Source organism: Coregonus clupeaformis, unplaced genomic scaffold (genome assembly GCF_020615455.1).
Source record: "Coregonus clupeaformis isolate EN_2021a unplaced genomic scaffold, ASM2061545v1 scaf0024, whole genome shotgun sequence".
Classification (NCBI taxonomy): domain Eukaryota; kingdom Metazoa; phylum Chordata; class Actinopteri; order Salmoniformes; family Salmonidae; genus Coregonus; species Coregonus clupeaformis.
Window position 1 is genome coordinate 863,907 of NW_025533479.1, and position 13,594 is coordinate 877,500.

The 13,594-nt window shown below is 42.6% G+C and overlaps 1 protein-coding gene across 2 annotated transcripts in view; it reads right to left on the reverse strand.

Annotated features, from left to right (window-relative positions):
- Positions 1-10,059: 10,059 nt before the first annotated feature.
- The window catches only part of LOC121531188 (neuroligin-3), a 383,312-nt gene continuing 379,777 nt past the window's right edge, over positions 10,060-13,594 (reverse strand). For both annotated transcript variants that reach the window (XM_041836459.1, XM_041836455.1), the window contains 2 exons: positions 11,388-11,622; positions 10,060-11,191 (listed from right to left, as the gene is read on the reverse strand). In XM_041836459.1, coding sequence (XP_041692393.1) covers positions 10,550-11,191; positions 11,388-11,622 — 877 coding nt within the window. In that variant the 3' untranslated portion in view covers positions 10,060-10,549. The remainder of the gene's footprint in view (positions 11,192-11,387; positions 11,623-13,594) is intronic.

Below are 13,594 nucleotides of genomic sequence, written 5' to 3' on the forward strand. Positions count from 1 at the left end.
TCATCATTGTGTCAAGAGATATAGTACTAAAACACTTAAGTGTCTCTCCCGATCCCAGGCCCTCGCAGAATCTGCGCAGATCCAGGACAGCTAAGCCCTGGAGGAATACGCAGATTCAAAGAGGAGTCCGTAATTTGCTTTCTAATGGTCATGATCTTTTCCTCAAAGAAGTTCATGAATTTATTACTGCTGAAGTGAAAGCCATCCTCTCTTGGGGAATGCTGCTTTTTAGTTAGCTTTGCAACAGTATCAAAAAGAAATTTTGGATTGTTCTTATTTTCCTCGATTAAGTTGGAAAAGTAGGATGATCGAGCAGCAGTGAGGGCTCTTCGGTACTGCACGGTACTGTCTTTCCAAGCTAGTCGGAAGACTTCCAGTTTGGTGTGGCGCCATTTCCGTTCCAATTTCCTGGAAGCTTGCTTCAAAGCTCGGGTATTTTCTGTATACCAGGGAGCTAGTTTCTTATGACAAATGTTTTTCGTTTTTAGGGGTGCAACTGCATCTAGGGTATTGCGCAAGGTTAAATTAAGTTCCTCAGTTAAGTGGTTAACTGATTTTTGTCCTCTGACGTCCTTGGGTAGGCAGAAGGAGTCTGGAAGGGCATCAAGGAATTTTTGTGTTGTCTGAGAATTTATAGCACGACTTTTGATGCTCCTTGGTTGGGGTCTGAGCAGATTATTTGTTGCGATTGCAAACGTAATAAAATGGTGGTCCGATAGTCCAGGATTTTGTGGAAAAACATTAAGATCTACAACATTTATTCCATGGGACAAAACTAGGTCCAGAGTATGACTGTGGCAGTGAGTAGGTCCAGAGACATGTTGGACAAAACCCACTGAGTCGATGATGGCTCCGAAAGACTTTTGGAGTGGGTCTGTGGACTTCTCCATGTGAATATTAAAATCACCAAAAATTAGAATATGATCTGCTATGACTACAAGGTCTGATAGGAATTCAGGAAACTCAGAGAGGAACGCTGTATATGGCCCAGGAGGCCTGTAAACAGTAGCTATAAAAAGTGATTGAGTAGGCTGCATAGATTTCATGACTAGAAGCTCAAAAGACGAAAACGCCATTTTTTTTTTTGTAAATTGAAATTTGCTATTGTAAATGTTAGCAACACCTCCGCCTTTGCGGGATGCACGGGGAATATGGTCACTAGTGTAACCAGGAGGTGAGGCCTCATTTAACACAGCAAATTCATCAGGCTTAAGCCATGTTTCAGTCAGGCCAATCACATCAAGATTATGATCAGTGATTAGTTCATTGACTATGACTGCCTTTGAAGTGAGGGATCTAACATTAAGTAACCCTATTTTGAGATGTGAGGTATCACGATCTCTTTCAATAATGGCAGGAATGGAGGAGGTCTTTATCCTAATAAGATTGCTAAGGTGAACACCGCCATGTTTAGTTTTGCCCAACCTAGGTCGAGGCACAGACACAGTCTCAATGGGTATGGCTGAGCTCAATGGGTATGGCTGTTCACCTTCCAACAGGACAACAACCCTAAGCACACGACCCAAGACAACGCAGGAGTGGCTTCGGGACAGGTCTCTGAATGTCTTTGAGTTGCCCAGGCAGAGCCCGGACCCGATCGAACATCTCTGGAGAGACCTGAAAATAGCTGTGCAGCTACGCTCCCCATCGAACCTGACAGAGCTTGAGAGGATCTGCAGAGAAGAATGGGAGAAACTCCCCAAATACAGGTGTGCCAAGCTTGTAGTGTCATACCCAAGAAGACTCAACGCTGTAATCGCTGTCAAAGGTGCTTCAACAAAGTACTCAGTAAAGGGTCTGAATACTTCTGTAAATGTAATATTTCCGTTTTTTAAATTGTTTTTTTATACATTTGCTAAAATTTCTAAAAACCTGTATTTGCTTTGTCATTATCAGGTATTGTGTGTAGATTGTTGAGGGAAAAAAACAATGTAATCAATTTTTGAATAAGGCTGTAACCTAACAAAATGTGGAAAAAGTCAAGGGGTCTGAATACTTTTCCAAATGCACTGTATATATTTTTTTGCTTAATCTGATTGGGTGGGCCTGGCTCCCCAGTGGGTGGGCCTGGCTTCCCGTGCCTACGCCCTGTATTGTACTGAGCTGGTTCAGTTGCCAGCTGTAGTTGTGGCTACATGACTGAGTGATACTCCAAAGAGATTCACACTACAGCTAGTGTGTGGTGTTACCCCTGTATCAGGCAGACTGGGGCGCGTCCCAAATGGCACCCTATTCCCTATATAGTGCACTACTTTTGACCAGAGCTCTATGGGCCCTGTTCAAAAGTTATGCACTACATAGCGAATAGGGTGCCATTTAGGACGAAGGTTGGGAGTGTGTCTCCGTGGCCCCAGTGATTTCTCCAGGCCATCCATCTCACAGAGGCCACATCATTACTGAGAAGACAGCTGGGCTGCTACAGTCTGAGGTGTCCTGTAGCTGGGAGTATAGAGCTACTGCCACTACTGGAATATAATATACTGGACTGGACTGGAATATAATAACACACTGTACTGGACTGGACTGCAATATAATATACTGTACTGGACTGGACTGCAATATAATATACTGTACTGGAATATAATATACTGGACTGTCGCTGGGAGTATAGAGCTACTGCCACTACTGGAATATAATATACTGGACTGCAATATAATATACTGGACTGGACTGGAATATAATAACACACTGTACTGGACTGGACTGGACTGCAATATAATATATTGTCTGGACTGGACTGCAATATAATATACTGGACTGGACTGGAATATAATATATTGTCTGGACTGGACTGCAATATAATATATTGTACTGGACTGGACTGCAATATAATATATTGTACTGGACTGGACTGCAATATAATATATTGTACTGGACTGGACTGCAATATAATATATTGTCTGGACTGGACTGCAATATAATATATTGTACTGGACTGGACTGCAATATAATATATTGTCTGGACTGGACTGCAATATAATATATTGTACTGGACTGGACTGCAATATAATATATTGTACTGGACTGGACTGCAATATAATATATTGTACTGGACTGGACTGCAATATAATATATTGTCTGGACTGGACTGCAATATAATATATTGTACTGGACTGGACTGCAATATAATATATTGTACTGGACTGGACTGCAATATAATATATTGTACTGGACTGGACTGCAATATAATATATTGTACTGGACTGGACTGCAATATAATATATTGTACTGGACTGGACTGCAATATAATATATTGTCTGGACTGGACTGCAATATAATATATTGTACTGGACTGGACTGCAATATAATATATTGTCTGGACTGGACTGCAATATAATATATTGTACTGGACTGGACTGCAATATAATATATTGTACTGGACTGGACTGCAATATAATATATTGTACTGGACTGGACTGCAATATAATATATTGTACTGTGCTGGAATATATTAACACACTGTACTGGACTGGACTGCAATATAATATATTGTCTGGACTGGACTGCAATATAATATATTGTACTGGACTGGACTGGAATATAATATATTGTACTGGACTGGACTGCAATATAATATATTGTACTGGACTGGACTGGAATATAATATATTGTCTGGACTGGACTGGAATATAATATATTGTACTGGACTGGACTGCAATATAATATATTGTACTGGACTGGACTGCAATATAATATATTGTCTGGACTGGACTGCAATATAATATATTGTACTGGACTGGACTGCAATATAATATATTGTCTGGACTGGACTGCAATATAATATATTGTACTGGACTGGACTGCAATATAATATATTGTACTGGACTGGACTGCAATATAATATATTGTCTGGACTGGACTGCAATATAATATATTGTCTGGACTGGACTGCAATATAATATATTGTCTGGACTGGACCGCAATATAATATATTGTACTGGACTGGACTGCAATATAATATATTGTACTGGACTGGACTGCAATATAATATATTGTACTGGACTGGACTGCAATATAATATATTGTCTGGACTGGACTGCAATATAATATATTGTCTGGACTGGACTGCAATATAATATATTGTACTGGACTGGACTGCAATATAATATATTGTACTGGACTGGACTGCAATATAATATATTGTACTGGACTGGACTGCAATATAATATATTGTCTGGACTGGACTGCAATATAATATATTGTCTGGACTGGACTGCAATATAATATATTGTCTGGACTGGACTGCAATATAATATATTGTACTGGACTGGACTGCAATATAATATATTGTACTGGACTGGACTGCAATATAATATATTGTCTGGACTGGACTGCAATATAATATATTGTCTGGACTGGACTGCAATATAATATATTGTCTGGACTGGACTGCAATATAATATATTGTACTGGACTGGACTGCAATATAATATATTGTACTGGACTGGACTGCAATATAATATATTGTACTGGACTGGACTGCAATATAATATATTGTACTGGACTGGACTGCAATATAATATATTGTACTGGACTGCAATATAATATATTGTACTGGACTGGACTGCAATATAATATATTGTACTGGACTGGACTGCAATATAATATATTGTCTGGACTGGACTGCAATATAATATATTGTACTGGACTGGACTGCAATATAATATATTGTACTGGACTGGAATATAATAACACATTGTACTGGACTGGACTGCAATATAATATATTGTACTGTGCTAGAATATAATATTCTCAAGTGAACTGGACTGGTATATAATACACCGTATTGTACTTTAATGTAATATAACTGTACTGGACTGCTCCGGACCAGACTGTACTGGAACAATACACTGAACTGCAATATAATACATAGATATTTACTGGAATAAGATAACACACTGAATTGTACTGTGATCTACTATACTGTATAGCTTCCTGCTCAGAGCCAGCCTGTTGTGGTTAGCTCACAGGAGTAGCTATATTGATGAGATGAATGCAACCTCACTTTGAATGCAAATGTACAGTGTCTCATTCTCATTCGGTATCTCAATGGTCAGGTTCACATTCAAGGTTGTCCATCCAGACAAGACGTTATGATGTGGAACTGTACAGTGAGTTTGAGATAGGGAGAAAGATGTATTGTCATGCAACCAAGTAATTTATATGGAACCAAAAAATGTTCTTCTTTTTGATGTTCATTTAATCTTCTTCTGTAAAAAAATTAATGTTTTTACTTACAAATGATTCAAAACATCTTGGTTGTTGGTGACTCACTGATAAATGGCAATGCTGTTTTGTTGTGACTCGTGAGAAAACCTGAAAAATATCAAACCAAACCTTCGCTGTTGTTGTGATGAAAACCTGTCTGTTTTGAAAATGATAACTATTAATATTGTTGGAAAAGTGCATTGTATATTATTTCCCGGTGAGAAAAATAAATGGAGTACCCATACTGTATAGAGAGTGCAGACATATTTTCCTCTGCTGGTTTCTCAAAAGGAAGTGATCGTTATCTTTTTTTCTTCAGTAGAACATCACAACAATCCAAGCAAGAAATAAAATGACTGAACATTAACCACTATAATTCTGATTATGGCACTTCATTGGAAGATGGAAAGGAACGTGTGTGTGTGTGTGAGAGAGAGAGAGAGAGAGAGAGAGAGAGAGAGAGAGAGAGAGAGAGTGAGAGAGAGAGAGAGAGAGACAGAGAGAGAGAGAGAGAGAGAGAGAGAGAGAGCAGAGAGAGAGAGAGAGAGAGAGAGAGAGAGAGGCAGAGAGAGGCAGAGAGAGAGAGAGAGAGAGAGAGAGACAGAGAGAGAGAGAGAGAGAGAGAGAGAGAGAGGCAGAGAGAGAGAGAGAGAGAGAGAGAGAGAGAGAGAGAGAGAGAGAGAGAGAGAGAGAGAGAGAGAGAGAGAGAGAGAGGCAGAGAGAGAAGAGAGAGAGAGAGAGAGAGAGAGAGAGAGAGGCAGAGAGAGAGAGAGGGAGGCAGATGGAGGTACAGAAAGAGAGAAAGATAAATAGAAACTGGGCTGCAGCGAGAGCGGTGCAGATTGTGTGTCTGTGTATGTGAGTGAGACAGAGAAAGGGAGAGAGATGAGAGAGATAGACAGGTGCAGAGAGAGAGAGAGAAGAGAGAGATAGACAGGTGCAGAGAGAGAGAGAGAAGAGAGAGATAGACAGGTGCAGAGAGAGAGAGAAGAGAGAGAGAAAGAGAGGTGCATAGAGGAAGCTCTCAGCAACAACAATAGTAGGAGCTGGATAATCACTAGCAGTGTCTGCCTGCCTGCACACCTCCCCTCTCTCCTCCCCTCACACCTGTACTCATCTCTCTACCTCCCTACAGGTGGGACTGTGTAATTTGGTACATCCATTTCCTGGTGCTGGTTTTGGCTCCGGAGCTGTCGAAACAGTCACAAACACACAGCACAGTACAGTAAAGTACAGGGCCAGGGAATCTCAGGCTATACCTATGAATGATGTGAGCTTCAAACATAGCTACTGAACCGTGAAATAAACAGAGAGGACTGTAACACTTTTATACAGGTATCCTGTCATAACACTGTTATCACTGGTATCCTGTTGTGGTGGCAGAATTTGGGGTGAGCTGTTGTAACTTCTCAAGGGATATGTTCTGTGTTGGACTGTGATGTTATGCCTTTCATAGACTCCTGGTATATCTGCACCCTAACAGAAGGTCATTGTGTTCTGGAACTGCTGCTTCTATAAATAACTGTTGTGTAACAATATGATTGTATGATCACCTCCCACTATATAAGGGACATGGAACCATTTCTTCCTTGAGTTCTTCCCTGTGAAATCAGAGATAGATCCCCCCTGCAGCTGCTTGATTAAAGATGTCTCTATTATATCATTAAATAGTCTCTGCCTTAATCTTTGGATCGAATTTTCCAGAACACTGTCATAACGCTGTTATAACTGGTTGCCTGTCATAACATCGTTATAGGAATGTCATACTACCTGTTATAATGTGTACAGTTGAACCAGTTAGTCTTGGTCTGACCAGGCGTACAGGTATATTTCCTCAATCCATTCAGGACAGGTTGATTATTAAGGTGTACAGCCTCAGAGTAAGAAGGAATTGCCAACTGCTTGTGACTCTGAGGATGTCCAAATATGGACACCTTAACGATGGCTGCATCCCAAATCGCACCCTGTCCCCTACATCAGGGGGACTCTTACCCTACGAGGTCCGGAGCCACACACAGAGACACAGACAGACACACACACAGAGACACAGACCATCCCCAAACCTCTGGCAGGCTCCTTCCTCCTCTCAGGTCACATGGGACAGACCACTCTTTTGATGTAAAAAATGTACATTTACATTTTTGTCATTTAGCAGGCGCTCTTATCCAGAGTAACTTACAGGAGCAATTGGGGTTAAGTGCCTTGCTGAAGGGCACATTGACAGATTTCTCACCTAGTCTGCTCAGGGATTTGAACCAGAAACCATTTGGTTACTGGTACAACTCTCTTAACCACTAGGCGTCCTGCCATTTGTGGCACACTCTGCATCCCAAATGGCACCCTATTCCCTACATCAGGGGACTCTGACCCTGCGAGGTCCGGAGCCTGCTGCTTTTCTGTTCTACTTGATCATTAATTGCTCACACCTGGTGTCCCATTTCTAAGTCAGTCCCTGATTGGAGGGGAACAATGAAAACATGCAGTGGAACTGGCTTCGAGGTCCACAGTTGAGTTTGAGGGCCCTACATAGTGCACTCAGAGCCATGTATTAAGAGAGTTGGGACATTGAGGTTTCTGCATTATGATGCATTTACACTACAGCATTGTATGGCAGCCATGTTAGTGCCCCATTACATGGGGAATATTTCAATAATGCTTTGTAACTGAATGTCTAAAGATTCTAAATACATTAGCGGCATCCCTTCTAGACATGACCATAAATACAGGGTTCTGAGTGTACTATATAGGGAACAGGATGCCATTTGGTATGGATCCACGGTTTCACACTAGGCTGGAGGTGGTTGATTGGTACTGAACAAGACACCCACCTCTTTCCCCTCCCATGACCTCCTCCCTCTCCTGTCTGACGGTGTTTCTGTTAGTGATGGACTGACTAGACATTGCATTGTCTGGCACCACAGGATACACAATTATTCGTCACATGTAATAATGTATTTGTTCTAATGTGTCCTCTTTCTCATCAAGAGTATTGTCCCCTTCAAACCTGTTTCTGACTACCAGCAGGAAGTCACTCAGAAATCATAATTATGGCTTTGTTGGAAGAGGTTATTAGCCTGTTTTTCTCATGGGTTGAGAAAGGAGAGAGAGAGAGAGAGAGAGAGAGAGAGAGAAAGAGAGAGAGAGAGAGAGAGAGAGAGAGAGAGAGAGAGAGAGAGAGAGAGAGAGAGAGAGAGAGAGAGAGAGAGAGAGAGAGAGAGAGAGAGAGAGAGAGAGAGAGAGAGAGAAAAAGAAAGAAAGAAAGAAAGAAAGAAAGAAAGAAAGAAAGAAAGAAAATTGAGATGAACAATTTCTGTTTTGGGGATTTTTCCAGAGCTATAATCTCATTCTAAGTGGAATTTCAGAAATGACGAAGAGGAGAAACAGAATTTCCATCAAAAAAGAAAGAAAGAATTTCAGCACAAGAAAAAAGTTTAGTGAAACGTCTCCATTTTTATGGTTTTAATTTGGCACATGGCACAATCAGCATCTATGCGTCTGGTATACATAAATAAATATTAAATATATTTATACATATATATACATATAGAGCTCGTACAAAGCCACCTGGAGCGGTCGGTTGTTCAGCTTCATGATGTTACCGATGATGAAGCCCATACACAGAAATGACCTTCATACATGTTGGTGGTGCTTTCAGTTTGATATTAACTGTAGTACTAGTTACCTAGTGTAGTTACCGCTCTGCACTGCTTAACAGTAGTTTACAAGTAGAGTAGTTACATGGTAGTGATATCGCTCTGTAAAAGCCATATATGTATATGTATGTATGCCCATATTTATATATATATACACAGTATATTCAAAGAAACAAGTGTGCACTGATATAGTTTATTCAGTGCAAACAGGCCACTGTCTGCTTTTCAAGAGATTCTCTCTTTCTTACAAAGTCAATGGAATCATGTCAGTTAGTTCAGTTGAATCTTTAGCTATTTTTTCTTTTACACGTAAAATAATATATTTATTTTTGTAATCTTTTTAAGTAAAATTAGACATATAACTTTTTTTTTAAATAACAAAAGTGCTATTTCGCAGTAAAGACATACACCCAGAGACGCAGCTGCAACGTAAACAACACTGGTGATAGAGAACAGAATGAACAATATGAGAAACTCCTCAACACCCGCCCCCCCGCCCGCACTCCCTCCCGCCCGCCACATAAAACGCCCTACAAACGCAAAAACAGTTGTGTAAGCACACACACACCTGCACACACACACACGTGCATGGATACGCTGGTGTGCAAACATACACGCTTACACACACACACACACACACACACATACACACACACACACGCAAACATATGCACGCACGCACACACACACACACACACACACACACACACACACACACACACACAACCATGTTTATATGCACACCGACACACAGGTGCGCTGAGCAGTGTAAGTGTAGAGGTAAACACTTTGTGGAGAGATAAAATCAGATCGCTTAACAGATTAATTGGTTGCAAAAGATGCACTTTTTTTTTCCTTAACAAAACAATCACAGTAACATAGTTTTTATCTCTGTGGTCTCATCTGGGATGGCAGAGTCTATTCCAGACAAATCCTCTCTATGGGAGCTAAAAAAAGATACCACCATCTGTGTGGCTGTAGTTGCTTTTTAATTCTCTTCATCTTCAGCACTGCAGCAGAGTTGATACTCTTGGTTCCAGTTCAGTTCAGTTCAGTCCAGTCACTTGTGTCTTTTGAGTCACGTCAAAATGTCACACACTCCACATGGAATAGTCTCTGGGAACAATAAAAACTAAGAGAGAGAAAAAAAACAAAAAAAAACAAGCTTTTGTAAGGCATTGAAACAAAACAAAAAAAGCTACTAACATTATGCCGATTTCCTGGTAGAGGCCTTTGTTTGAAACGTCTGTTCTGTCTCCCTCAGGAAGAGGAGGAAGACAAAACACTTTCCTCTTGGTGTTATGAATTCAAGAACAAAGTGTTGATAATCTCCCCTGTCAGTCTGCTTAAAAAGGCTTTTAAAATGATTATTAGAAGAAAAACACAGCAGAATGGACCCCTCCCTCCTCAGCCCCATCCAATCAAGGGAGGGAGGAGTAGCAGTTTGATTTTGGCAGCTCTTCACAACTTGACATCCACACAGAAAGCAGAGAGCTCTCGTCTCCTCTCAGCCACTCTCTGTCCTCTTGGTAGTAAAAGTCTAGATAAATCTATTTTATTTTTATTCCTGCCTTCCCCTTCCCTGTGATATTTATAAAACAGAATCCTCTTCTCCTCCTCCATCACCCTCTCCTCTCCTCCACCATCACCCTCTCCTCTCCTCCACCATCACCCTCTCCTCCTTAAAGCTATACACGGGTGGTGGAGTGGGAGTGGGGCAGGCCGGTGGAGTTGAACCCAGCTGTGAAAGTGTTGTAGGGGTGCAGGTTGGGCATCCCCACCAGAGAGTTTGGGATCATGGTGATGGTATTGGGGGTCATCAGAGGGATGTCATCCGGTGACCTCCGCAGGGTCAGGGTGTAGTCGGGAAGCGAGGCCAGACGCAACCCCCCGTCATTGCCTGGGTTCCCCACCCCCATCGCCTCACACTCGTGGTGCGTCTGGTTGATCTGCAGGGACATGATCTCCTCCTCGTTGGGGCCCTGGTGGTGGCCGATGTCGTTGGATGTAGCCTGGCCGTGACGGGTCTGTGGGCTGGGTTGACCGCGGCGACCTCTCGAAGCCTCCCTCCGTTTATCCTTCCGGTAGTAAAGCGCTGCGAAGGCTAGAACGTTGAGGAAGAGCAGCGAGGCTCCCACGGCGATGGTGACGCTGAGCTCCGTGGAGTAGTCCCTGGGGTTCTCTACGACCAGCGGGCCGGTCTCCTCGTCTCCGTTCCACGCCTCATTATCCTCGTTGTTGTAGGCCGGGGACATGGGGGGCCGCTTGGTGTTGAAGGGCCACGTCTTCTTAGTGGACAGGGCGTTCTGGGTCGTCTCTGACGGGGGGACCTTCAAATCAAACATATTACATTAACATCTTATCCAGAGCGACTTCTTACAGTCAGTGAGTTCAACTAACACAACCATATCACCACATATCAAATCAAATCAAACTTTATTTGAAAGTGTATTTATAATCACAACACACTTTCCAGTAAACCAATGAAATGAAAGGGAGATGTGAGTTAAAGAGCGGTAGCATTACCTTGGTGGTGGTAGAGGTGTAGTGGAACATGTCGTGGAGGTTATACAGGTGGGGCACCAGGTGTTTCCAGAAGGCCACCTTGGTGGCTCTGTAGTGGTCTCTGACGCGGGGCTTCAGGCCGATATGGAGGTACAGCTGGTCCTGGGGGTTGTACTTAGACCAGGCTACCTCCTCGAAGCGGTTAGCCTTGGTGTGGATGAACTTAGTGTCCTGAGGAACAGGCTTGTTGGGGTCCCTGAGGAGAGAGAGAGAGAAGAGAGAGAGTTAGTCTCTGGTCTCTGTGTGTACCCTGTAGAAGATCGTCTGTCACTTATACTATTGACATTTTTGATACTGCCATTTTTACCCTGAGGATGAAGATGTTGACTAGCAAGAGAATAATCCACAATTTGTACACACAGTATGTCTAAATACATTACAAATCCAAAATCTTTTAGCCTTCTCTCTCTCGGGACAACAAGGAGTGGCATCCCTGTCTGTCTCTTACTCTCCCCGCATCCCCCCTACTCCCTGACCCCCACCACTGTTCCTCTTAATTCAGGTCTGGTGCACCCCATCCCATCAACAACCTCAAAAACCAGGATGTCTTCAGGACGTCTTCTCATCGCCGGAGGCTTCTAAAGTAAACAGATAGCCTACTGCAGGGGTAGGTAACCCTGTTCCTCGAGTGCCACAGCTACTGCAGGATTTTGTTCCAACTAGGCACCACACCTGACCAACTGAGCTAATTGATCAGTTCAGTGATTTGCTAAATTTAACACACCTGGTCTTCTTCCAGGTCGGTTAAATCAAAAACATGAAGTGGCTGTGGCCCTCCAGGACCATGGTTGCCTACCCCTGCCCTGCTGTATGAATAGTCAGCATGCTTTAGCTGAGCTTCAGGAGGCATCGTGTTGTGTTTGATAACCCAACAGCAGCTCTGCCCTCTCTGGTAATTGCTTAGACAAGGGGGCACAGTGAGCATTAACATCCAGTGTCCTCATGTAAAATTAACCTTATTAATCAACACTAAAGTGGGTGGTGGTGGGGGCCGTGAAACCGTGACAGCGAGAGTGTGCAGTACCGCTACTGACCTGAAGGGGTCAGTGTTTCTCTTTTGAGAGGAGTGAAGGCTGGCTGGCTGGCTGGCTGGCTGGCTGGCTGACTGGCTGGCTGGCTGACTGGATCGCTCACTGACTGTTAGCTAACCCATATGGGTACCCATTTCAATTACAGGACCCTATTGATTTATTGAGTGTATTAACATATGGCATTCTCCCACAATCACAGTTCTCCTTGTTGTCTGCTTGCTGTACAATGTCGGGAGGGAGTAGGAGTTCGGACGAGAAGAGTTCTGTGAAGTGTTTATTATGAGCTAGGTTCTAGCTGCAGTAGAGAGAAATGGGTTTTCGGAGAACGAATAAACACTCAACTGTAACCTTGAGAGTGTAGAGTTCATGTAGTGGAAAACCAAACCAAAGAAACGACTGAAGGGGTGTATGAGGACCTAAGGAACTAAGAGACATGTAATATCCCTGGATGTGGTTCTGAAGTCAGTGTACAGTGCTTCATAGTAATGTAATATCCCTGGATGTGGTTCTGAAGTCAGTGTACAGTGCTTCATAGTAATGTAATATCCCTGGATGTGGTTCTGAAGTCAGTGTACAGTACTTACATTTACATTTTAGTCATTTAGCAGACGCTCTTATCCAGAGCGACTTACAGTTAGTGAGTGCAAGTATTGTAATATCCCTGGGCGTGGTTCTGAAGTCAGTGTACAGTACTTCATAGTAATGTAATATCCCTGGGTGTGGTTCTGAAGTCAGTGTACAGTACTTCATAGTAATGTAATATCCCTGGGTGTGGTTCTGAAGTCAGTGGCTTCCAGGACTCCAACTTAGTTTGGGATTTGGGGATTTTGTTATATTGCTTTTCTGGCACTGTGTGGCGTTTTGGCGGTTGAAAAAGCTACAAGCACAAAAACCCACAGAATTAAAGCCACAGCAGAAGAATTCATACTCCTATCTGTCCATTTTCCTTTTTCAGGTCAGTGCTGCTGGGAGCAGGAGAGAGAGAATGAGCGAGAGAGGCAAATTGAGATGGCTGGAGCCAAATCCCCTGTTGTAGCCCTGGTGTCAGCAAAGCAGCCCTAAATAACCTATTTCATTAGGTGAGTAATGATCCCTGATGGATATTGACAGGCAGACTATGATGACTTTGTAGCTGAA